This window comes from Oculina patagonica, chromosome 1 (assembly GCF_052425735.1).
Source record: "Oculina patagonica isolate OP01 chromosome 1, crgOcupat, whole genome shotgun sequence".
Taxonomy (NCBI): domain Eukaryota; kingdom Metazoa; phylum Cnidaria; class Anthozoa; order Scleractinia; family Oculinidae; genus Oculina; species Oculina patagonica.
In genome coordinates this window covers 16269713-16297470 of record NC_135758.1, presented here as the reverse complement: position 1 = coordinate 16297470, position 27758 = coordinate 16269713, and the positions used below count along the sequence as shown (strand labels likewise).

At 39.5% G+C, this 27758-nt stretch overlaps 1 protein-coding gene across 1 annotated transcript; it reads left to right on the top strand.

Annotated features, from left to right (window-relative positions):
* Positions 1-194: 194 nt before the first annotated feature.
* Positions 195-27758, top strand: LOC144658502 (transient receptor potential cation channel subfamily M member-like 2). The gene is given in 33 exon segments (XM_078518936.1): positions 195-649; positions 969-1063; positions 4502-4550; positions 4552-4665; positions 4751-4915; positions 5422-5619; positions 5769-5946; positions 6297-6474; positions 6897-7035; positions 7210-7279; positions 7657-7757; positions 7897-8031; positions 8178-8225; positions 9048-9149; positions 9852-10117; positions 10429-10657; positions 12057-12256; positions 15032-15200; positions 15540-15668; positions 16466-16714; positions 17168-17348; positions 17503-17635; positions 18322-18530; positions 18957-19089; positions 19448-20067; positions 20584-20765; positions 21352-21437; positions 22131-22232; positions 22942-23028; positions 23675-23780; positions 24031-24174; positions 24276-24389; positions 26857-27758. Coding segments are annotated over 33 exon segments (5100 nt in total). The 5' UTR covers positions 195-577; the 3' UTR covers positions 26974-27758.

The window sequence follows — 27758 nt, the reverse complement described above, 5'->3', positions numbered from 1 at the left end:
TTCAGTTTTCTGTTGGTACCCAAAAAGAGGTGGTACCGCTCACGTAATCAGTAGAAGCATTCCGAGACTTCCGAGGAAGCAGCGTTTAGGATCTACGCACCGCGTGACCACCATGGGTCACACAACAGGCAGTTTACAGTTTCATTCCGTATTACGTCAAGGCCAAAAAGCACGTGCTTTCTGAGTCACGCAACTTCCGCAAACAGACAAACATTTTACAGTAAATCCAATTCTCCAACATCTACTCAATCTTTGCTGAATTCTCTGATGGACAAGAGCAATATTGTCGTGATCGGTTATTCACTTCTCTAAACTTATGGGTTCGTCGAAAACAATCATCAGAGATGTCGCGGAGTTGTGATTGCAGTCCCGTCGCGTGGTGCAATAATTCCGCAATCCGAGTGATACTGGCGGCATTTCACACTCATTCTTCTATTCGACGAAGGAAAGTTTGCAGCAAAAAGTTATGATGTTTTAGAGAAGCTGATCAGAAAAGGAAGGCTAAACATTATCACTGCTAAACGTTCATTATCATAAATTACAGGAGTGAATAGTTATTACGTTGTTGTCATTGAAGATGAAGGAGGCTTCAAGTAAGCACAACCTTATTAGTTCGGATGAAGAGAATGAAAACATCGACGGAAAACAGGTACGTGCATGTAGCTGAGTTTCTACTGTAAATTTCAAGGAAAGTTTGCCGTGATCTGCATGTACAACATGTCCCCGGAACATGTCGGGTGAACAGTCTGGTGCGAGTATTTTAAGTATACTAAATAATGAAACAAAGGGTATTCAAATTAATTGCCTTAGCGTATGAATAAAAAAATCATCCAAAGTTTTCAAGACTCGAAATAAATCAAACGAGGTAAGGAAGAGTTATTTATATTTTAAGTTGAAACAAGATATTGGTGCATCTTTCGACCTTGACGTGCGGCGTGAATCTGATATTGTATAACGTGTCGTTACAGATGACAGAACAAGAAGCCAAGACGTCATGGATTTACCGCACATTCAGAAAAAGAACATGCCGTTGGTTTATTCCGTCCAATAAAAACGAGTATAGGTAAGAGCTAGCATGTTATAACTAATTATAACTTCTCAGACGCTTTTAAAAAATCTCAACACAAAAATGGAAATAACAAGAAAATTTTCCTTCATATACCTACAAGTGGCTAAAAATATATTCCTTTTATTTATTTTGTCAGTTTCACAGTGTCAGCAGTGCATTTCAAAACAGTCGACCACTTTCGTCATGAGTCGATCCCAACAAACCTTTTTTAACTTTGTTTGCTTGTTGTCCCATTTCGCCATGTGATGCTTCCCTGCTTGAGAATTATTTTTTTTAAAATTCAAAAAAATCCAAGTCGAAATGAATGTAAAATTTTTAGATAGATAAAGATGAAAAATTCTCTAGATAACATTACATGATGTATTTAAAGTGGACAATTTGCACACAAAGCTAGAAAGATCCATTGCGGATTAAATCGCAACTTGAATCTTACTACTTGGCCTACATATGCGGAAATTGCGGATGGAAATCAACTGATTCGATTTTTTTCCAAAAATTTCTAAAATAAACAATCCGGCATAACTCCAGCAGGAGATCTTCTTTATTCCTGCTCAAAGAGTTTCAGGGAATTCATGATCAGTCCCCTATCAGTTGCTTTAAATCCTCTCTCGGACCCGGTGCAAATGGTAAGCCAATTCGGCTTCCGGTCAGTCGGACGATTTTTGCCTGGAAAACTTCTGCACGCACGAGCCATTGTTCAGTGATAACTACAACTGGGTTTTTCGGACAGTTGGTCTACACGTCTAGTTTTTTCCGACAAGCGGGAAGCTACAATCGTGGACGGAATAAAATAAGACATGACCCCAAATGGCGACTGGGCTCGAGTATCCTGTACAGTCCGAAACTGATCATCAACTTAATCATATTTTCAGTGACGTCACATTTGCAGTGGAATCTCGAACCAATTTTCAAATTTACTTAGTTGTTTGAATCCAAACTTTTACAAAGAATGATTGCAAATTTACGTCTTAACTCAAATTTGGTTTCTTCTTCGGCGTGTTCTCCAGGATAATTCAGGGAGGTTAATTGTTAAATCTTGTTCGTTACGGCTGGAACTCAAACAGGTGCTTGCGATTATGTCACAATGTCTACTCTTTCTAAACAAAAGTTTCTAATTTATAAAGAAGATCTATGCAAGCGGAAATTTGTCAAGTTCGGGAGTTTTAGCAACGAAGTTACTTTGATAGCATTCAAGAAAGTTGATTCTGTAAATTTTATCGGACACGCTTACGGTAAGGTCTGGCAAAACGGCGTACGATAATGTAATAACGCAAAATGTGACAACTCTTAAATAACATGTTTGTTTCCTGAATCGGCGAATTGTACTCAATAATTACCTCGTGTATTCCATAAAGGAACTGCCCCTCCCAGACCTATTTTTTTTTGGCGTTTTTTTTAAAAAAAAGAAATTTTTTCCCCCCGCCAACCCCGGGGTCCTTTTAGAGCGGATTAGGGAGGAGATGGAGCCTTGACTCTTAACTGTGAAAAGGTGGTATGTTTTCGTAGCAGAAGCAAATTTTGCTCTTGGAGACAAAACGTGTTTATTAGACGCTGGAACTGAACCCCCCCCCCCAAAAAAATTTTTCCAAAACAAAAAAAAAAAAAAACAAAGAAAACCCCTACAACAACAATACTTTGTCCTCTTTTTTCCAGTAAACTTGGGAAATATAAAACCATTATTAATATCCTTCCTACATTTTCCTCTATCCGTTGAATTACATTTTGCACCCCCTCCCCCCCAAATCTGACATATATAGCAAAACAGATACAAGCAAATATCGCCTTTGTTTTCAATCGTACGTCAGTTTTTGTCACCTACGATCCTATGCAAAAAAAAGCACTTTCTCATCGAAGAAGGTAAACAAGAACGTTAAAGTGAATGGTTATCGAAATGGTTAATAGGACCCCTGACAACAAGAATACTTTGTCCTCTTTTTTCCAGTAAACTTGGGAAATATAAAACCATTATTATTATCCTTCTTACATTTTCCTCTATCCTTATTACATTTTGCGTTAACGACTTTATTACATTTTGCGTCAATTTTATTACATTTTGCGTTATTATTACATTCTGCGGCGATTGTTATTACATTTTGCGGCGTAACGTCATTACATTTTGCGTTAACGACTTTATTACATTTTGCGTCAATGTTATTACATTTTGCGGCGATTATTACATTTTGCGGCGTAACATCCGTGCGCTGTTATTTCCTTGCAACGTCCCACCTGATGTACAACTACTCTGGTTTATTATTCCACTATGGTGTTATTTCACCATATTACCATATTTATTACTGAAAAAACAGGCAAAAAAAGGACCCAAACTTAGTCGAAAAAATAGTGGAATAATAATTCCCTTATTCGATGGTTAAACATATAATACGAGCGGACATTTTGCTCGTATTATATGTTACTAACCATCGAACAAGTTGTATTTATTATATGGCCTACAATAGTACGCGCCTTCTGATTGGCTGCTAAGCGGGCAAGATTTTCTTGCAATGACCGGGGCATTATGAAAATTTTTCTTGGCTCGACGGTTCTTTTGAGTTTTGAGTAAAAACTTCTAAAGCATGCAAGGGCGAAAACAACAAAAAACACCGACAAAATATTGCTATTTTTTTATAACTGAAAGAAAACTACTAGCATACCGATACTTCTTTAGTATGAGCGACGAAGAGAGCCACAGCGAAAGCGAGTTTTACTTTGGGATTTTTTTTCCTTGATAGGTATGTTCGTTTTTAGAATAGCACAAAAAAAACATTTATAATAAGTATCTTAATTTCCTTCCCCCCCCTCCCTCTCACCAGTCAATTACTATTACTAATAACCTCGTCCGTTCGGTCATTTCAGGGAAATCTCAGACCGTCGCTTTTAAAGGGACCATGTCACGGAGATTTCGCACTGAGATTTTTGGTCTTAACTGTTCTGCAATTTGTGGAAGGCAACTTAACCCATAAAAAAACAATATCTTTGAACATCTAAAGGAAGATATAACCTTACTTTGCGGATAGAAATCAAGCTACGGCTATAAATATCGATTTTTTTTTTGAAGACGCGCGGAAACAATTTAAAATCGTTTGCCTAACGTTTTCAAATTGCAATCCGTTTCCATCCGCGCCATCCGCAACCAATAATGCTAGTTTGCAGATTGGGTGCTTTTATATAGAAATTTTTAATAAAAATGGACTATTATTTTTAGATTTATATTTCATGCGACACATTTATAAATTTTGGCTGTTCAAAAATCTGGTAAAATCGATGACATAGTGCCTTTAATACTACCACCATCAACATAATGAGACAAATATTCTTATTTCATGGAGGGTTCTGAAACGATAGTATTACAAATTTATTAAACAATTTAAACGCTTGAATCTGTTCCTAAGTATGACGAAACCGACGTCATTATACTTTTCTGGTTCATTTCAGTTGCTGTTGTGGGCGCCAGAAGCAGGATCACAGCGGTGATGCACTGCTCTCCACTGGACAAAAGAGGCGACAAATGGGAAGTGTCTAAACACACTGTCACCAAACCCACAAATGCTTACGGAGAACTTGAATTCCAAGGAGCAGGGCAGGTCAGCCGAGCCAAGGTCAGTTGAGTTTATCTTACAACACATGCGGATGCTTTCAAGAACTCTTTCACTTTTTTCATGAAACGTTTCTTTGTCCTACCAGTACATCCGGGTATCTCATGACACGGACCCTGAGATGGCTCTGCGCCTGCTCTGTAAGGAATGGAAGCTGGACCTACCCAAGCTACTCATCTCTGTGACCGGAGGCGCAAAGAATTTTGTGCTTCATCCGAAACTGAAGCAAGTCTTGAGACAAGGCCTTCTTAAGGTAAAAACTAGTCAAGCATTGATTTGCAGTGATATAAAGTGTTATTTTGAAGTCGGAGAATGTATACAAAAGCAACAACGGATCCCTCTAAGGTTAATGCCTTGGTCGCCATGTTTCTACTAACTAAAAAGTACTAAGGCCTGCTACTTTTTCTTGCTGCAACAACTCATCTTAGCACGTTTGTTGCGTTTTTAAAGTCGTGCAAATTCTCTTTTGTTTTTAGTTGTGGAAAATATCTTAGAATAAAGATTCTTTCTACAAAAAAACTGATTGATTGCTGCTTCGAAGAGCACTAAATGCCTGAACAATTGATGAAGAGAACAATTCATTCGTTGCATGCTTTTACCGAAACACTAGCAACATTTCAAAGTAAGAAAAAATTATCTTGCTCTATCTTTTGATGTATCACTGGCGGGGCTTAATGACTACTGCAGAGAATGGCAAAAAAGCTCAATTTTCTTGAAATCAGCCCTTAATACAGCTACTTAACTTCCTGATGTTCACAGGCCGCGCAGACCACAGGAGCCTGGATCATAACTGGTGGTACGAACACAGGTGTCATGCGTCACGTGGGTGAGGCTGTGCGAGGTCACACAGTCATGTCACGTGGTGCTCAATTGAAGGACAACGCTCAACAGGTTCATTTGATTGGCATAGCGACCTGGGGAATAGTGAATCACAGAAAAATTCTCGTCGGAAATCAGGTAAATTCGTAATAAACAAGCAAACAAAACGCCTGAGAAATGTTTGGCTATATGATAAACTTTGGAAAAACTACCCGTTGCAGTGCTTTTCTAGAATGGATAAAGTCGACAAGTAAATCTTTTGAGCTTTTTTGTTCTGTCTCTGTTAGGAAGTGGTGCCATACCAAATGACGTCCAGCATGCTGTCACAAGGCGCATGCCTGGATAATAATCACACTCATTTTATCCTGGTGGATGATGGGACGATCAACAAATATGGAGGGGAAATCTCGTTCCGCGCCAGTCTTGAGAACTGCATCTCGCGAAAAAAGATGGAAAAATCGTGCGGTAAGGATAGCTGATCCTTGCAAGACAATTTGTCATTCGCTTTTTAAAAGAGGGCCCTGAAGGGGGCTACAACTCTCATTTCGCAGCCCACAAATTTGCCCAAATTTCAGTCGCACTCCCATTTTTTTGTTTGTGATTACCAGTCCCAGTGATCCAAATCCCATATTCCGAGTGAATAAAATAGGCAAATCCCACTCTACACTTTACCCCTTCAGGCTCCTCTTTAAAGTGAGCAAACATTAATCCGAGTTTAAGGTTTGAGTGCGCTGAGTTTTTCATGTCTTCAAACGCAACAAGTTGATAGAAACAATGATTTCTACATTTTTGCATTTCTACTGTTGGCACAACAGAGCAAAAACATGGGGTGCCTGTGGTACTGCTTGTACTTGAGGGAGGACCCAACACCATTCGTACAGTCCTGGAGTCCGTGACCAGGAATCCTGCTGTACCAGTAGTTGTTGCAGAAGGTAGTGGCCGGGCAGCAGACATCTTGGCATATGCACATCGCTTTATTTCTCAGAGTAGCTGGTGAGTGATTCTTTGTGTTTACTGCTCCCAGCATGTAAGAAAGGCTAACTTTTCTTACGTAATTTTCATAGTTTTCTTCCTTTATGTTTCACTGCTGCTGATAGGTGTTACTTAGAACTGTGCGAAAATGCAGTTAGTCTAGATTGGCGAGTGTTGTTATCGATGGAGTATCCGTTTCATCACACACGATTGTTCTAAACCTGGCATTGACACAATTTTAAGTTATAGACCTCTACTCTAAAATGTTTAAGTTTGTTTGCTTGGTTTTTGTCAAGAATCCACCCCACATTCCTGCCCCTCTCTCCTTTTGAGGGTGTGGATGTTTATTACGTAAATGATAAACTGCCTAGAGTGATAACCTTGTCCGCGTAAACTGGTATTCTTACACGCTTTTTTGCTGTGTTTATTTTTTTTTTCTTTAGTGACCTTCAAGAAATGGCAGATGTCGTCGATCATCACCAACTGTTTGTCAAAATCGAAAAAGCTTTTCCTGAGTGTGACGAGGAAGGATGCCTAAAGATTTACGAGAATGTACTGAGATGCGTAGGGAACAAGAAATATGTAAGTTGATCTGCTGTTCAGTGCCACGATAAATGTGCTTTCTTTTGGAAACCTTCTGCGGAGATCGTTTACTTTTTAACAACGTCACAACAAACAAAAGGAATGTCAATCCTATGCTGTTTCTTAACTTAATAATAATTTAAAATTATTGGAAACGTTGTTTGTCATTTTCAGATCACAGTTTTCAGTGTGAACGAAGAAGGCATGGATATCGACAGAGCAATCTTGAAAGCACTTTTGAACGGTATGAATTTGTTTTGTTTAAATTTTTAGGTCACATTAGGGGAAACTACTTTTTGATAGACATTTTTAAATTACAGCCTGGTTTCTCCGCCATAAGAAACCTTAATGAAAGCAATCGGCATACTATATGGCATAGAGTATCTAAGGAGGCCATTAGTGTGTTTTGTTTTTAGCTCAAGGTAAACTGTGACTTGTGTATCAATACCAAGGACGTAACGATGTTTCTTTTGTAAGATACAAACGCGACTGAAGAAAGGCTTACTAACGATCCGTTCAAGTGTTGTAAAACGCCTGTAAAATATTCGACTTTCATTGATTGCGCATCAATAGCGAGATTTGATTTTTAACTAGTTTTTGTTATTTTCATTATTCACGAAGGTCACAGTGCTTCGCCATCACATCAACTCAGCCTCGCTTTGATATGGAATAGAGCTGACATCGCCAAGTCTGAAATCTTCAAGGAAGATCGTAAATGGGAGGTTTGAATTAAATGTTCTCATATGTCTTCCTTTCTTTAAGATATTTTCTTGAAAATTTTGCGTATAAATCCGTGCCTTTTTTCTGGAAACTCTTTGCTCCTGTATGTAAGTCAGCAGTAGATGATTTCTTTCTCATCAGGTGTCCGCATTGGAAAGTGCTATGTTTGAGGCTTTGGTTAAGGATCGTGTTGAGTTCGTGGATCTTCTGCTGGAGAATGGTGTTAGCATGTCGTCTTTTCTCACTGCTCGGCGCCTGGAAGAACTTTACAGAGCTGTATGTTTATTTATTTATAGCAACCGTTAATTCTCATCTGGTTTTAGAAATAAAATCTTTCAAGATGACAGATAAAAAATTGCATAAGACATTTGTTACTGTTGTAGTTATACTGGTTATGAATGTGATGATGGTTTTTTCAACAGAGAGCAAGAAAAAGCTGCACACTGCGTTATCTTTGTGGTGGCTGGAAGGTTAGTGAAGAGAAACATTTACCTGCATTCTGTTTGACGACAGCAATACTGTTACACTACCTTGTTACAGGGGAATATAAGGAGAGGGGATTTTTTAATTTTTTTCTCTGTAAATAAATTTTTTATAAATAATAAATAATAAATAAATCACTTTATTTAAGTGACAATGTATTGAGCATTACCGCTGTGCTAATTAAGGAAGCTCAATTAACACGGCAGTGATTAGTACAACACTGATTGGGGACACTCAATTATAACGCATCTCCACCAGAAAATGACACTAGAAAGTAACTGTGATGGGTGGATAACTCTGAAAACACAAGTCCCTTTCAAATAGTGTCTTATTGTTTATAAATTGTCTCGGCCTAAGCCTGGTTCACATGTACGACGCAAATGGAAGCGACGTTCACAGGCAAACACAAACGCAAACTTTTAATTTTTACAAGTTAGCTGATAAGTCAGGCTTCGTTTGCTTTAGACTTACTCTTGCATTTGCGTTAATGTTTACCCGTGAAACGGGCAGGGCAGGTGCAAGAAAATGGACAATTCTCCATTCCTTGCGTTTGCTTTGTGCTAGTTCATGTACGTATTTTTCCTTAAAGTTGCGCTTGCACTGATTTGTATTTGCGTTTGCATCGCTGGTGTGAGCCCGTACATACCATCTTTGTATGTATGTACCACTATGTATGTAGGGGGACACTTTTGAAATAGAGAGTGGTAAAGCTTATAAAAATAAACACTTTCTAGAGAAAGGTATTTTAGGTATTTAAAAAAGGAGACGGGCAACTGAAATATACCTTTTACGGTATTTTTTTACTCCAGAATATTCAATCTTTCAAACTGGGAGACTTAGCACACATCACGGAGCGGCTACTGGGAATCACTTTTGTTACTCATCACAAGGAATATGGATCAATTAAGAAGGTAAGTTATGCATAACATCTCGCTAGCTAGCTTTCTGTCTTTTTAGATGAGATGGGCAGTAACATGACCAATGCCGCTGTACGCTATTTTACGGACACTTAAAGGTACGCCGGATTTGTAAAAGTGAAGTAACGTAGCATGCATGTTTTCCACCATTTGACAGACGGAGATGCGAGATTTCATTTTCACGCCATAGTCTAGTAGTCTTAGGGAGGCAAGCGTGGCCGAGTGGTTTAGGGCGCTGGTGTTGTAATCCGGAGGTCCCCGGTTCAAGACCTGCCCTTGCCACTAGCTGGATTTGTTTCTCGGTTGTCCCGAGTTCAAATCCTCGACCACGCTTTGTATATAGGCAATTGGTCTGTCTCCTGCCAGTTGGGATTTTTAACCTTGTTAACTTCATTTAAAAATATTTGTTTCCTCTGTTTCAGTGGCATGCCTGTAAACTAACTATCTCGTTGAGATATGAAGCTAAGTGCATGACCACTATAAACATATATTTATTTTTTATTTTTTTATTTTTTTTTTTAGTGTTTTTTACTGTTTTTATCCATACTTTGCTAGATTTTCGCAATTATTCTAAGCATCAGGAGAAATTAACCTTCCTGTAACGGTATTAAACTCTTTCAACTGTCGTTGGAATTTACAATATGCAACAGATGTGTATATTGTAAATATTGGCGCAAATCTTGTTTTGTCATTCAGGGTATCGGAATGGCAAACATGAAAATGTTCATGTCGACCACAGATGACAGCTATTTCGGCGTTGGATTCAAGTTGCCTTACAACGAACTGTTAATCTGGGCCGTGCTCTGCAATCTCCATAAAATGGCACTGTATGTATGGGAGCGCGGAGATGAGAACCTAGCGAAGGCCCTTGTGGCGGGCAAGCTGTTCAAGGCCCTGGCGGAGGAGATGGCTAAAGATGAGCTTAAGACTGATGTGTCAGAGGAACTGCAGGCTCATGCAGGGTACATGGAATGAATTCTCCCCATGCACAAACGAAAAAAACTTACGTGTCGCCAAATTATTAGTCTCGTTGTCCGTTATGTCTATAATACTTAAGTGCGGAGCCGAGGGAAAAATTGAGATTGAAGGGAATCAAAACTAACTGGTTTCCAACGGGACAACTGATTAATGATTTGTTATAAAGCAAAACAAAGACATTGGAAGATTCACGTGCACATCATAGGCGGTCGTCGGTCAACATTCGCGTGTAACAGCGCACTGTTTCAAAACATCTCGTTTCATCCGGCTAAGTTGTTCTTTCTTTTTTCTTCAGTGAGTTTCTTAACATCGCCTTGGGTTTGCTGGATGAGTGTTATCGGACAAACGAAGACATGGCACAGCAACTTTTGACATACAACTTAGATAACTGGGGAGACCAGTGCTGTTTGTCACTTGCTGTTGCTACGCGACACGAAGAGTTTGTGGCTCACACGTGTTGTCAAACGCTCCTTTCGGAGATCTGGATGGGTGCCATAAAAATGGTTGAATGGGCTTCACTAAAGGTAAGAAATGAACATTGAGATAATCTCAGTTAACAAAATGTAAATCACTGGCATGCGGGCATGTCCGTATAGAAATCTCGCGGTCACATGTTCTAAGGTCTACACCCATTATCGGCGCTTGTGCTTTTTCTCGTGGTATCACATAAACCTATTCCATAAATGGCCGTCATTAATTTTTGTCACTCAAAAGAAATCCCTTTGTCTTAAAAATTACTTAACATACAAATCGCATTAAGTCAATTGAGGCACAACTTTGCAGCCTTAAGATTAAAGCCACCAAACCTTTTCCAATAGCATATTGTTTCATGTATTTTCGATATGTCAACAGCGTTTTGAAAAACTTGTCCAGACAACTTAGACAATGGCTGCCGATTGTGGAATGGGTCTATTATCACAGTCAAGGTAGCCTGCGAACAGGCTTTCCGGAGATTTCCGGCGCTTGACGGCGCGAGCCCCGCGTGCGAGCGCCGGGGCCCGCATCTCTCAGGTCCCGTCGACGCAGTCGGTGGTTTAGTGACGTGTCGGTTCCGGTGGACCAGCGGTCTGGTGTCGCGACGGCGTAGCGACTGCTCCTTTTCGGGCGTTTCTCCGTTTCTCACTCATCGTGTTCCATTTTCTTCCCTGGGCCACAGATCATTTCTCGGTCGATCGCCTCAGGGTCGATTCCTCATTTTGGAAGTGCGTCTTCATTCTCGTGTCGCGACGGCCGGTGCTTGAGGTCCTGATGCATTCCCAGTGATTTTCGGCCTGGCTCCGACTCTGGGTCTGTGCTGCATCTTCGACTGCAGTTGGCTGTCAGAGAACCTATCTCGCGGGCGACCGACCATTATTTGTTTTCCTTAGTTTAAATTTGATTTCCGGCGTGCGGTTTTTGCTTTTGTTTAAAGTGACAATTGACAAGCTAAGCATCTGCGGGGTGTTCGTGGGCGGCATTGCGATTCTCAGAGATGCGTGCGGCTTTCCCCTCCATTTTTGCCCCGCCGGCCGAGCGCTCTCCGAAGCCTGTTCGCAGGCTACAGTCAAGGTAACGATACGGGTGTTAGATTCCTGGCAATTCGAGTACCTGTTTAAGGAATATTTGGAAAGCGTGTATCTTACTCGTGTTATTATTTTAGGTAGACACAATCGTATCAAACCCAGCGAAAAACGTGACATGCAGGAGAACTTTAGCCTCGAAAACTTACGGCGAGATTTTCGCGCAACCATTTTTCGCGCACGAGTTTGTTGTTTCACACTAGCCAGTCCATTAGGCAATATAAAGGTCTAGTCGCAGTCTGTAGAATGGTAGAATAAACTATATGGCTGGTGTGGTTTTGTTTTATTATCAGTGAAAGGCGCTAAGTCTCGCTTTCAGGTCACGACGGACAAATGTTGAGTGTTGCTACTATTATCGTTACAGACTGTCCTTGGCATCTTTGCTCCGCCTACAATAGCATTTAAGGAGTTCAAAACAAAGAAGGAACTGGGTCAAATGCCTGTCACGTATGAAGAACATGAAGAAGAACAAACAAAGAAGGACGAGGAGAAGACTGGAACTGAAGAGAAACCTAACGGAAGCACTGCTCACTTCTCCAAGGGAGATTCACAAGTACATCTCAGGTAATCACAACTTTAGTATTGTTGTGCCAGTCGCAATAGCTTCTCTTTGAAAAAGCCATCGTGTTTTTTTTTCTTATCTTACGTTTGCTGTTGCGGTTGAATACTGTACGCAAAATATATACTGGTTATGCAACGCTTTGGAATATCCCACTAGTCACTTGTACTTTCTCGGTATATACACGACCCTTTAGGCGAGTTTGTATACCGGTTAAATACAAGTGGCTCGTGGGAAAATCCATAGTATACCACGAGAAAGTGTTGTGTAACTATTTTATACCATGCCATAGAAAATACGCTGACTAAATTTCGTTGAGAATACAATCGCAGCGCACGATGGGAAGGTTGGGTTGAATACCGTCGAATATACAACGGCTTTCCTGTATTCTGATTGGCTGTATTTTCTATGGCACGGTATTATCACCATATATGTTAAATACACGTAGTATCAACTATAGAATTTATATTTCAATACCGTAAATAGGATAGATCGTCACTGAACTTAAATATACAGTGCTTTTACCTTATTTGTTATCTCAAAAACTAATTTTATCGGGCAAGGCATCTTTCCTCATGGTGATGCTACAAGTACTTAGATATAAACTTTGTCAGCTAAACTAACTTGTCGTAAATGCTTTTTCGCCACTCCGCTGTGAAAAGACGGTTCCTGTATCAGTTGTATTTTGACCCATTTTGTTGTGTGGAAATTATATTAATCGTTTCGTGGGTGGAACTGTTGGATTTGTGGATTTCACTTCAACTTTAAGACTGATTAAAAAACATCAGTATAGTTATGTATGCGATAAACCCGCTAAGAAGACTATTTTATCCAATTCCATTGGCTGGTTTTCTAGTGCTCCCCTGTCGCTGATGTTTTCCTTGTTCAATGAATGTTAACCCGCTGTAGCTGAAGACTCAAGGAGCGTGCAACTCGCGTGTGGTCATTCCTAGACTTGTGTGTTTATATCTAGCTTGCATTCATTCACTGAACGTACACGATCAATTTCAAATTTTGCGTCTCGCAATGTCCACTCTTTTTGTTATCGAGGGAAGACAAATGTCCATCTGAAGTAGAAATAAGATAATATGTTTTCCCGAATTGCGCATAGAGGTCTTTTAAAATAACTTCTTTCATTTGTTCAGGATCTTTGCATTTGAGCAGAAGTTTTCCATCTATTGACGCGTCACATTCTTCATATCCACGTGAACCAACTAACCACACATTCTCGAACATGATGTCGTACGGCAGTCGGCCATTTGAGACTCCCACATTCGGACAGACGATAGCAAACTTGTCGCCCGCACTTATCACCAGTGCCTTGTTTCCGTTAGAAAATTGCTGGCCTTCTCGGGACCACACTACCTGAACCAACTTAGCATTAGTAGCCGCGATAGTGAATAGGCTAATAATTAGTAATCCGCTTCGAATCCAAAACATTACCCGAATCAGTCGATTGTTATTGTGTCTTGTTACTAAATGGCTGCTTCCTCGCCCCGTGAAAACAATGATACTCTGTTTGAATTAAATAATTTACTTCGTTAAGATCACAAACGTTTGTCATTTCACACATGAGACGTTTGTTTTAGCTGGTAGCAAGTAAGACTCGATCCAATAACAAGACATGGTGTCACTTGTATTACATAGGCTTTTATTTGTCTTTTCTTTTATGGCACAGGTAACGCATTTTGTGGTCCAATAATTTCTTATTTCGCTTCGTATCGGTCTGGTTGCTACCCTGCGATTTTTGTCGGAAGACCAAAGGGAACTCTGCTTGTAGAGTATCTGGTTGCGTGTTTTACAGTTAAATAAATTTACTTATTATTTGCAGTAAAAGAACGTGAATGTGATTCTGAAAATTGTCCCTGAAAATCGTCTCTTAAAACTAAACCAGACTGATGTGAACCTTCTTTTGGTTAAAATAAATTGCGAAAGTTCATTTTTTCTATTGTACTTTCGTTTGTGCGTGCGTGTACGCGTGTACGCGCGAATTTGCGTGTTTGTATTCGTGTGTATCTGCGTGATTCTTCTTTGGCTGAAATTGTCAGTGGCACATAACAAACTCTAGGAGGGGGGCATTGGGGTTTGCGGTATTGCGGTAAATATTGGCCAATTTTTTATGCGGCATTTCGGTAATTTTAATCTGGTATTGCGGTATTCTCCAAACCTGCGGGATGCGTTTTCCTAGCGTTTTTGGTCGACGATAGTCGGTATAATAACTTTATCCTTCGCATTTTCCCGACCATTTTTGGCCGTTTCTGGTCGTCTCGGGAGCAAGCGGAAACAGCCTAATTTTGTCAAACATTTTTTATCTACAATTCACTGTTTTAACAACCAGTTTAATGTCGTGTCATTGTTTCCACGGTCCCGCCGCTTGTTTTTTCCTCGCTTTTTGCCCTCACGTCAACAATTCCGCTAACTGTGCAAGCTTTCTATAAAATTGCGGTATTTTCCGCCTTTTTTGCGGTATTTTGATATTTGCCGAATTTTTTTCCGGTAATGCGGTGTTCAGCACCCCTCCCCCCCCCCCCTCCCCCCAATGTCCCCCTCCTCTAGTTAGGGGTTGTTTACATGATACCGGGATGACTTTCATAATACCGATGCGAGTTCATCTAGGTCCCTGAACGGGGTCGAGATTTTCGTTCCGGTAAGAAAATTCGCACCAGTATCAGTTTCCTGGTAGTCTGAAACGAGTAGCACATGTGTTTTGGTTTGTTTGCGGAACACTTGTTTACCAAAAAACTTGTTTTGTATGCTCTGTTTTTTGTCGTGTTTCACAGGTCATTCTCGTCCCACAGCCGATCAGAGAGCACTGACTCTCTGAGTGTAAAGAAAAGATGCAGCGTGTTTGACATGGATGCAGCTGAAAGTCCCGCAATAGAGCTCAGTGTAGGACAAAAGCTGTACGAATTTTACCGTGCTCCCATCACTAAGTTCTGGGCAAATGTGGTGCGTATTTTATTTTAGGACGCTTACCATTAGTCAGAACTAGTCGGCCAGACTGGTACATTCGAGAACAGAATTCCGTCGTTAGTCAGATTTGTTCTGTCAAATCAGTCAATGCGTAATTATTAAACACTGTTGTGGTGGATTTGTGCGAAAATCTCGTGAAAAAGATCCATTTCGCATTCAAAACCACCGGACCGGCGCGCCAGTTCTGACTTTAGTCAGTAAATAAGGATTTTACTTATCGCTTTGACTGAGCAACACGACAATTTGTCGTAAGCCGGACCATTCAGTGTATCAGAGTGTACTAATTATTTTTGTTCTTTTCTTGTTTGGCGGCAGATCGTCTACTTCATTTTCCTGATTGTATTCTGCTACGTCATTTTAGTTCGTCTTCCTGTGACCCCTCCTCCCCACGAAATAGTCCTCATTATTTTTGTGTTCACATTGTGTACAGAGGAGGTCAGACAGGTTAGTGTGTATTCACTGTGTATTCAAATTTGAACATATTTAGAGACATAGGACTAATAATGGCTATAACTGCTGCCATTAAGTTCCGCTTAGGCCCGGGCCAAACGTCGAACTTCAGACATGGGACGAACCAAACTGAGCGAATTTAGTTCATGATAAGTTCAACGTTTGACCCAGTTGAGTTCGTCCGACTGAATGTAGATCGACCAACACGTTCTATGACAATGTATTTTTAGCCTCGAAATATTTGTTCTCGCTGCTATAAATTTAGTTCGACGATCAGTTCGATCTTTACCTGTTTGGGTCGACCAAAATTGCAATTTAGTTCGACTCATGCGAAGTTCGACGTTTGGCCTGGGCCTTACTGCGTTACTGTTTGAAAAATCTTGCGCCACTTTCTCTACCAGTCAGAACCAATCATGACTCGCTCACGCACATTTCCCGCGCCTTGTGCCGGCTACATTGATTTTGATCGAGATTTGATTGGTTCACTGGATTGTCTGTGTCCTTTTTGATTAGTCAGAGTGATAACTTGGGGTTTGGTTTTACGACACTCGATCGGAAATCGTTCTAAAATTAACTTTTTTCGACACAATTAACAGCTTCACAACATAGGGGTACCAGTGAAAAAAGCTAGTTCAAGACGAAAGGGTAACTAGAACCCCCGATAACTCGAACCTTTTTCGATTTCCCTTATTTCGCGTTATCAGGATTCACGATCAACTGTAAATTTCTTCTCGATTTTTGTATACGAGCATAAACAATAATGACTTTACTTTCTCCTTACAAATCTATAGGTGCTCAACTCGGAGTCCAATACGCTGTACAAGAAGTGTAAAGACTGGGCCTCCTCCAAATGGAATATATGTGATGGTTGCGCCATAGTGTTGTTCTTTATTGCCACCGGTTTTCGCTTAAATCCAGGAACCTTAAGAATTGGTCACATGCTCTACTGCCTCGACATCATGTTGTGGATCATCCGGGTGCTTGATATTTTCTCTGTCAGTAAAATACTGGGACCTTATGTGGTCATGATTGGTAGAATGGTAGGTATAGATTGCGCATGCGTACAAGGCGGAATAAAAATCTACATAGCCTGACAACTATTGCTCTTTAAGTAAATGTAAATAAGTTACTGTTTTCTGATGTATAAAGGAGGAACGATTGCTAGGTGTACAGATAGTGTTCAGTAATCTTAGAAGCAAAGCGCGACAGTCAACGAGAAATGAGTATACTGGTATAAACTTATCATTCCTCGTACTAAGAGTTCTCCTGTTAATCATTGTTGTGTGGAATAATTGTTCCTGGTGGCTTCGTGGTAGCAATAAACGTTGTTGTCGTTAATTGTTCACTTTTGTTGTAAGAGTAGTTGATATCTTTTTAGATGCTTTCCATTAAATTAAGTTGGCCAATGGTTGAAAAAGGCATGCACCATCCTTTTTTAGTTCTTCACGATGTTTGGTTAACAAATGCTTTGTTTTGGTTTACTCGATGTTCAGACTATCGACATGACGTACTTCCTGTTAATCATGGTAGTGTTTCTAATGGCGTACGGAGTAGCACAGCAAGCTATCTTGTTTCCTTATGAGACGGGCTCATGGAACATCATACCCAAAGTCTTCTTCAGACCTTACTTTCAAGTCTACGGGGAACTATTTATCGAGGATACTAGCCATAATGGTAGGTTAACGCTACTATTATTCCCTTTTGATAGATTTAGCGTTACCGAAGGGATGTAAGAGTGATAGAGTTATCTTTCCCGAGTTAATTATTGCTTATAAAAAGGGGTTTCCCTGTTTTAGGAGAGAATAACTCGCATCTGTCTCTCTTGTAGATGATCAAAACTCTACTGCATTCAACACACCGCGTTATGATGACATCAGTGGAACTCTTGTCACCGTCATCATGGCTTTATTTCTGCTGGTCGCCAACATTCTGCTGCTTAATTTGCTCATCGCCATTTTCAAGTAAGTTATGTAATGTAAACTGTGTTGATGTTAAACCTAGACTTGTTTCCTATTCAGGGGGATTAGGAATACTCCTACTTGCTTCGCGCTGAAGACACCATAGTAAAGCGCTTGTACCAATGACTCTTCTGGCTTCTCCGTCCAGGGATTGCAATGAATCTTACCTACCTTATCCTTGTATTATGTTGCATTGTTTAATTCAGCTCACTGAGTCCATCTCTGTTGCTTAATTTCCTTGCGCATTGTTTACTTCATTATACCTTTCCTTTTTCAGTGTTTTGTGATTGTCGTTCTATTTGGCCCTCTGTTGGCTCTATGTTGGTCCTTTTTTCTTTGTTCTTTCCGTTGTGCCATGGCAACATATTTTTATGCTTCCATTTACTGCATAAAGTTATTTATTCGTTAGTTATTCGTTTGTAGTTGATGTTCTGTATCATGCACTTAACTGTTGATAATTTAGGTGGTGTAGAATTGTACTAGAAAACTGTAACCTGCACGCAGGCTCACCTTCGGGAATACACTCGCGACTGGCCGGCTTCGCCATTGGCGCGTGTATTCCAAAACGTGAGCCTGCTCACAGGCTAAAGAGATCGAGACTTCGCTGACGCTCTTTTTTGTTTAGCCAGGGACTCATCAAGCTATTCACTGTTTTAATTTTATGATTGACTTGCAATTTCTCGTCCTAGCAACACATTTTCCAATGTTCAAGCCAACTCAAACCAGATCTGGAAATTTCAGCGGTATCAGCTGATCATGGAGTATGCGCACAGACCTTTTCTTGTTCCACCGTTCATTATCATTAATCACCTGTATCTCATCTACAAAGCCTGCTGCAGACCACGATGCTGCACCAGGAAAAACAGGTTACACAGGAAAAGGAGAGATAAAAAACTGAGTGAGTTAGCGGGCTTCCTTCGCACCTTAATAAAATAAACTAAGTCACAACACATGCAGTCATGATGTGCACATGACGTTTACATTTGGGAATACCGGCGTCCTTAACACTGACGAACCTCTCCGCCCATGAAGCTATTCACTCTTCGCTTAGCATAACACAATCGTTATTGTTATTTAAAACTTGATTACGGTGTCAAGATGACATCGAATCGTCGTTTGTTATCCCCTCTCTTGCCAATTTTCCTAGATTTCCACTGAGTGGAAGCCTGTGTGGAGAGAGACTCGTAGCTGCAAAGATCATTTGTGTTCTTTATCCACTCTTTACATATATCATTCTTTCTGTATATAAATTTACACAACGTTATCACTCTTGACTTTCTGGTCTTAATTTATTTTTCTTTGTTGTTGTTTGTTTTGAATGTAGAACTATTTCTGGAGAGACAAGACGTGCACAAGCTGATGTTGTTCGAAGAACAATGCACTGAAAGTTATCTACAACAAAAAGACACGCTGTTTCACGCCACTCCAGAAGAAAGAGTGCGAGCCATTGGATTTAGGTACTGGTGCTTGTCCAGTTCTCGTTGTTGTTGCTTTTGCTCTGTTTGTTCTTTCAAACTTAAGAATATTCTGTCATCATAACGAAATTCAAAACTTTTTTCAACGTTTTGAGTCTCAATTAAGTGAAACACAATTTTGTTGAAGAATTGCAAAGTAAGGTTTTTATTTTTTAATATAAGATTTATTTCGTTGTTAAATGTAGTAAAACTGAGCCTAGAGCAGCAGCAATTCTCTTTTGCCTTCAGCACACAAGCCTGACGAAAACGTTAAATAAAACTGGTAGCGTATTTTGCTCCTGGTTAAACTGGGTATATATATATAATGTTATCAGTTGTTTTTTCTTATTTTGTTACTCAGAGTTGAATCGATCAATAGTCATCTGAAAGAAACAACTCGGGAAAATGAAACAAAAGTCGAGCAAATCTGCAAAAAGGTGAGCGGTATTGATGACCGCTTGACACGCATGGAGGAGTACACAATGCAAATTCTAGACATGCTTGCGAACGTTCAAGAACCCCTCTCTCCCCCTGCAGAGGAGCGAGATGACGCCATGTCTGAGAGTGACACGTGGACTATTGAATCACGTGATCAAGATGAGTCTACTACCAGGAGTGGCCCCACAAGGCTGTTCAGTCGTATGATGAGTGTTCCAGCTTATGTACACAGACAGCAGGCAGGCTCTAGTCAACGTGATCGCACCATACCCATGTACTTTAGGCACAAAGTTCCTAATAGCAATCCATTCCCATCGTGGTACCGTCAGGTGTCCAAAAGCAGTTGGCGACGGAGCAGTATTCAGAAAGCTATTCGTAAATTTAAAAGAAGCAACACGTTACCTTCGCTTGATGAGCCATCCGAGGCCACCAACAGTGGGTCAGCGGATGGCAGTGAAATGAAGTCGCGTGTTCCTTTGGAGCATGTTCCGCCGCAGATGCCGCTGAAACGCGCAGACAGTGAGGGCGCAGTTCAATCACAAGGTTTGATCTCTAAACACTTTTAAGTGTTTAAAAGTGGCTTATATAACCATTCTAAACTTAAAAGCAAAGAGAAAACACTGACATTCTAAAGAAACCGAAGTCATTCGAAGAACCAGTTGCTGGTGACATTGCGCTCACAAGTGTTTCCGGACGGAGCGTGCTGACGTGACTGTGTTCGGAGTACTTGTGACCGCTCGCGCTAGGTTTTGATTGGATGATAAAAATTGGAAGGTCTTCGACTGCTTCAACAAAGACAAGAACGCCACTTGTTTCTTCGCTGGACTCAAGTGGTTTTATCAAGCTGTCAACTTGTTATTGCCTAAAAAACCTTTAACTACTTAAAAAAAAAAACATGTCTAGGCAATAAAAGTGAGACTTGTACTGGTCTGCCAGCAAGCTCAATCTAACACATGGGTGCCCAACGCGGTTAAGTTTGAATTATTTCAGCAGTTCTGACTAAAGTCAATTTACATGAAGAAAGAGTCCAATTTCATTCTTATGTATTATTTTCCTCAGCAAAGGCCGCTGCTCAAGGTAAAACTCGCAAGCGTTCCAATACGCTTCCTTGCAATGTACACTTTAGAGACGCATTCGCCGCCGCCAGAGAACTGGGACTGCACGTGAGAGCGAGGCAGTCTCCTTATCCACTGGGCGACCAACAACGGTATCCAGTTCCAGACTTCCTTGTGGACTGGCAGGTACCTCAGTTATTCTATAACTACCGTGAAATTCTGATTTCTCGAAATTACAAGGGGAAACAAAACTAGTTCGAAAAATCCGGGTAAAACTGCAGTGTTCGACTGAGCGAAGCAAATACAAGAGAAACGACTTTTGGTTCGAGAAATCGGGATTCTACTCCACAACTTGCTCATTTTAAAAACTTAATCCAGCCTTTCAGAATGGCGAGGTTTTTTGTTCTTTTTGTCCCCAGTACATAGAAAAGAGGAGCAAATGATGCGCGAGAGAGGTTTTTACTCTCGATCTTTCAATTACTGGCATTTTTTGTTTGAGGACCTCCCTGGAAACCACTGAATGTGACGGGAGCTTCCTCCGTAAAAAAAATCACTGCGTCTCGCCAAAATACGAACCATGGCTCGACCAAACTCGCCTGATATGCTACCGAAGCGTACCAAAAAGGTACGATTAGGTATAAATATTACCAAAACTTAATATTATGTTTTATAAGATATGGCTAGACTAATAGTAACGTAAATGAAGTACATAATATATGGCACATTTCTTGGTTTATCCCTTCATCTACTATTTTAAAACTTGTAAATTTAGATGCCGTTTCCAGGCTATGCTCCTCCGGTGTTTACCGCGCCTGATGTGATTCATGATCCAGACTGGGGAGACATTGATCTCCTGGAGTGAGTATGATATATTTTTTACTATATATATAGGTACATAGAATTAATTTTGGCAAGATGATTCTTTCTTCTTTTTCAACTATTAAGCTTCGCCATAGTAATATTTTTACAGGGTACTTCTTTCGCATAAAAGGACAAAGGTACTTTAAAATAACTAGAATGCAGACAGAAAGGCCATGGCAACTTTTTCCACTTATCGTGAATTCGTTTATCTACGAAACTATAGAATATAAAAAATAGAGCGTAGACATATTTATTACAGTCTATCTGTGATATACATGGATGATATGTAAACCGTAACTGCGAGTGATAGAAATGTTAACTGGAAAAGAATTGTGTAGTGACTGAGCTTTGAAACCGCTGGGAGCTGGTCAATATATGAAATAAACCGTACATGTGAGGAGCGAGAGAGATGATGACAGTCGTGCAGCAACTAGAGCAGCTACAAAGTAAGCCTCAAAGAAATTACCGCTGGGTTTGGATTTGTACAGACTGGACAAGATAAAACACAAACTCGCTTACTTGATTTTTACTGTGCATGACGGCATGTTACGTGGTTCTATGCATGTTGGTTTGGAATTTAGTTTTACGAAATCATTGACGTCAGGGTTTTTTTCAATGAAAAAAAAAACAGTATCTTCCCCCAATACAAGAACTTAAGCCACTCTTAGATAACACGTTTGTTTCTTTCAGACCTGCATATAAACATGTAGAACTCAATTTTAATAACGTTGGAAAAGGTTTGGACAGAAGAAGCTACGAAGGAATCTATGATGTCATTGATGGAATACCACGGTTTGTAACAAGAAGTTCCACTCAGTAGTCAACACATTTCATTAAAAAAAAAAAAAAAAAAAAAAAAAAAAAAAAAAAAAATAATAATATTTTTTTATTTAAAAAACAATTTTTAAATTTTAAAAAAAAAAAAAAAAAAAAAAAAAAAAAAAAAAAAAAAAAAAAAAAAAAAATTTTAAAATAAAAAAAATAAAATTTTTTAAAAAAAAAAAACCGGCCGCCCCCCGTGTTTTAAACTTGATAAAACACTCTGCTCATTTATTAAACATTACTTAAAGTGAAGGACAAGTTCAAAATAAATTATGCAGGCTGTCAGTTTTGTGTGGCCGTTGTTCAGTAACGTGCAAATGCCACACTGCCCAGTCGGTATTCCGGTAAGGCTAGGTTCAACCGATCTGAACTGATATTTTTGGCTGTTTACCCAGGACAGTGACATTTTATTAAGGGGCCTTATTTTTTCCTTGCAGTTCTTTTTGATGTTTTGTCTACTATTGTAACGATATTTCTATGCCTTTATCTTTCATTCGGTAGCTTCCTTACTGGCGCGTGTGACTAAAAGTGAGCCTGTTCGCAGGCTGTTTGAAATGTTCTGCAGTAAATTAATACACTGGCTTAATTCTTCAATCTGAAAGTGTTCGAGTGTCTTAGAATGCGGTGTTCTAACCAATAAAAACTGAGCTCTTATTCTTTTCAATTTTTACCTTGCTAGAAACCCAAAGGGTCGAACAGGAATCGCAGCAAGGGGCCTTCTGGGCCGCTGGGGACCAAACCATGTCGCTGACCCTATTGTAACGAGGTAAAATTGATCCCTTGTGCAGCCTGGCTATCAGACCAGACGTCCGCTCACTGGCTGGGGAGCATCGTAAAGGACATCGAGTGAAAAAAAGGGCGAAGGGAACAAATCGTCGTATATTTATAACTCTTCATTCTTTGCGCTGCTCCCCGGCTGTGCATGATGGTTATTTTAGTCTCGCAAGTGTTCTAGGGATTTCTAGTGTGTGTTTTGCGTCGACTTCGCTGAACAGTGTCATTCGATGTTCGATCACGTGAATCCTCCAGTTTTGGATATTCAGGTCGAGTCCAAGATAAAAGTGAAGTTACGGCCCAAGACGATTAGAGTTCTATGCGGCAAAAGGTTTGATTATTATGTTAAAGAAAGTTGCTTGGCAGAATGTGATGAAAAGCTTGAAATACGCAAGTCATTCAACTTGCATCTTTTCCAAAGGTAAAATATACTTTTAGCACTGATGGTCGGAATCTTTGGTCTCATCTGTCACGAAGCTAACGATTCTGAATAACGTACTTTGGCAGATATTCTTCTGAAGATATTTACAACTAATTTTTAAAAACAGAGTGATTCTGATGCGAGAAATGGACTTATTAATAGGTAAATTTAATTTCTCTAATCAACTATCTCCTTTTGCTTGTGTGTCTCCCTTTAGATGGAAAAGAACTCCAGACGGTACGCTGGTGGAGCGGTTTGGCAAATGTGTTCTGGAGTTTGTAGCAGTCCAAAGACGGGACAGTTTAGAGTGGGCGTTACCAGAGGTTTGTGATTATGAACAATTCCATTAATCATCATCATTTTTAAATTAAGAGGATGAAAAGTCACAGATTTACTGAATTTTATTGACTTTATTAAATGACTATACAATGTATTAACAGTCGTTTCCATTTTTAATTGGTTGTTTTTATTTTCTTGTCTACATATACTCACCCGTTCGGTGAACTCTCCGCAACATCTTCCTTGTTACTTTTTAAAAAAATGTGTGTACTCATCGATTTTTTAATTTTACAGGGAATGGTTGAGGTCGATGAAACCGTTTCAACAACTCTTCGTAAAGAATTTAGTGAAGACGCTCTTTGTTCTGAAAATGCCACCGAGGAAGAAAGGCAACTAATGTCTGAACGTCTTGAACAACTCTTTGCCAACGGCATCCCGGTAAGTGGAGCCACAGGAAACCCTCCTGGCTCTTCCCCCTCTGAATGTGAAAACGCTTTAAAATTGCTTCGTGATATGTGAGTTCATTACTTTGTCCACAGGTTTACAAAGGATATGTCGATGATCCTCGCAACACAGATAACGCGTGGATAGAATCTATCGCCATGAACTTTCATGATGACACAGGGAGCATTCTTGACGATATTCAATTAAAAGTATGTTTGATTTTTGTTGAGTCTAATGCTTGCGTGCGCTTTGCGCATGCGCATTAGACTCTTTGTTATATGAAAAAAGCTGTTAGCAATCCCAAGGGAATGGTTCGGGATCGATAATCGTTCGCTGTAATGTAGAAAACAATGATCAGCTGCAAGAACGGACTCCGTACGGACACGCACGATTAGTTTCAATTAAAAACAGCCAATCAGCGACACGTGTTCCCACGCATAATTAAAAGTTCTTTCTCAAGTCACGATTATTCAACACTTGAACAGGACGTAATAATTTTCCAGTTAAGACATTTGTAAGCTTTTTGTGAAAATAAATCTTCGTTTTCAGTTCAGTTAAGCACTTGTGTTTTCGTCTTGCTTAAAAAGCAAGACGTCTTTGAGAAAAAATATTTCGACGGCGACTCGCGTTTATTTACACAATGCGACCAAATATTTATTTTGTTTTAAAAAATAGAAAACTTTACCTCGTATTTTGTATTTAAGTCATTCGAATTTTGACCAATTTTTTCTTTACAGTGCAAACAAAAACCTTCAAAAATAAAAGATGTACATGGATAAATGTAAATCAAGTTACGCGACTAAATCAAAATGCGTTTGTTTGGCCGCTTTGCAGTATTACACTGTCCCGGCCTTTGCCATACACTGAAATCGAATTTCATGCTTTTACGACTCCAGAGATTCCAACCCTTTTTGAAGGAAAATAGGGAGTATTTTTAGCGCTGAAGGTGTGCGCCTCTAGGGGGGTCTGGAAGCATGTTCCACCGGGAAATTTTGCAAATTTAGGTTCTCTCAAGTGCCATTTCCGGCATTTTGACATCATTTCTGAGTTATTCTATAAGGTCTTTATTCTTTTCACAAACATTTTTGGTACTTTTCTTTATTTTTGTTACACTCAGATCGCAAAAAAGTGCTAAAAATTAGCAATTTTTCTCTTGTTTTCAGAATTTCATGATAAATCGGGAGAATCTGATAAAAATCGGGAGAGCGGGAGGCAACGCATCAAATCGGGAGACTCCCGATCAAATCGGGAGGGTTGGAATCTCTGCGACTCTCAGAGATCTTAAGTTCTTCTTACAGCTAGAAAAATCATAAAATGGCTACATTGATATGGAAGTGATGATTCGCGAAATTTGTACATCATGATAAACAGTCTTCGCTCCTGTGTATGGTAGCTCGATAATAATTGCCTAGTTTCCAGCGTTCAAAAGGTCATCATTATGTTGACGTGAGCATTTACACCCGTTTTTAGAAAAATCTGTCACTAAGTGCTTACAGTACAATGGAGTAACAGTCACTATTTCAAGTGCTTTTATTGCAAAATCTGTTTCAAGAGTCATCATCAAAATGGTGAAAAATCTGAAAGAAAACGATGTGAAGTTCTTCAACCCTTGTTGTAATGAACATGCTTTTTGTAAATCGTCACGCAATCTTGTCCAAATGTTTAAGAGGAAATCCGCCAGGACTTCGAGTAGTTACTGGACAAAATTATGTACCAAAACTATTTACACCTGATTGCAAGCTTTTGTGTTAGTGCTTCAAATATCTTATCGAAAGAAATCTTTTCTAACAACACCAAACATCGAAAACAAATTTCGAAGTTCCACTGAATTCCCATGAATCGCTTAAAAGATTGTGAGCTTTCGCCCATAGCTTGTGAACTTTGAATATCATTTTCTCATACTCTGATAAGAAATTGTTGTACCAAAATTATTTCCACCTTATTGCAAACTTTTTTGTTACTGCTTCAAATATCTTATCAAAAGAAATCTTTTCTAACAACACCAAACATCGAAAACAAATTTCGAAGTTCCACTGAATTCCCATGAATCGCTTAAAGACGAATTTACAAAATGGCTACACGTGAGATTTTGCCTATAGCTTGTGAACTTTGAAATTCATTTTCTCAGACTCTGATAAGAAATTGCTGTTGGTGTTATCACGGATAATTACTTACATCTTTACCTTTTATCAAGGGTAGGAAATAACGCAATAGGATTTAATTTATTCTGGTACTTGATTTTTGTCCAACTTTAATAAATATTACTCGACTTCCTAGTGGATTCCGTCTTAATCGTTTCTGCTTTTACGGACAATACGGAAGAAGTAACATCAACTCCTGTTCATACTTTAAATTTTGTGAAGCATATAACATTTATGACTGTTTCGTTTTCATCCATAATCATCCACGATGCCCCTAGCTTGCTATAAGCATTTTAAATTAAACTCCCGAACACAAACCTCTAACCAATTTTAACCGGCTTACGAAAACCGCGCAATCTGTATCACTATGCCATACGGCATTAGACTCATGTCACCCTTGGTGACCTATTTTTTGTTTTGTGTTTGCTGCTTGTTTTAAAGCGTTTGTTTGTTGGTTGGTTTTTGTTGTTGTCGTTGTTATTGTCCATGGCTTTGTCTCATTTTAGTTTTACATTATTTTTCTCTTGTACATAAGGCTTCTAATGATGCCAGCGGTGTTCAGTGGCAGGAGGTCGGCAGTCATGTCAAGTTATACACCAATCACATCCTGATGCTGAAGCGAGTTGCAGAGCTGCATGCTGCCTACTTTTAATTTAACACTACACACATGTTTGATAAAATAAAATAAGAGACATGTGCGATAATTTCGCTTTGTTAGCGATGAACTTCGTCCGCAAAATAAATTCAAAGGATAAAAAAAATAAGTGATACGGTATATGCATGGTGTTTGAAAATTACGAGCTTTCGGCTGTTTAACTGTTTCATATTTTCCAGAGTTTTTAGCCAGAAAGCGCATCCTGGCTACGACCCCTCCATATTTTTACCCAATATATCGTTTTGTTGTAAATGTGGACAAGATACCACAGTCAAGCTGCTTACCAGCCAAGACATGACCAAACTATCAACATACTCACTTGTTAACGTAGAAAACGCATTTTTCCAAATAAAACGCTATATATGAACGTTGTTGTTTATTTAGTGAAAGCTTACTGTAATATTCAAGATCACCCAAAATAAAAACTTGTTTTTATTTGCCGTTGTATCTACTTTCCAACGAAGAGTTATTTTTAACAACCTTTTTTTCTTGAGGAGAATTATCGACGTACATGGACATAAGACAGCTGAATTTCACCATTCTTTGTTTGAATTTTCTTTGACTCTTTCGGCTTTCTTAATCTTTTTCCATCACTGTTGTTTTTCACTGCATTTCCACGAGTCTCCTGACGGTTTTATAGTTAGCAGCTGAAGTTCATTTAGTTTCATAGCATTGTTATATGGCGTTGATTATTTCCGAACAAAAAGTTAAGAAGTGCAAGACTAGCACCCCACAGCAGAAAATCAATATTGAAAATAAAAGGGAAGAAACTGATTAATCTC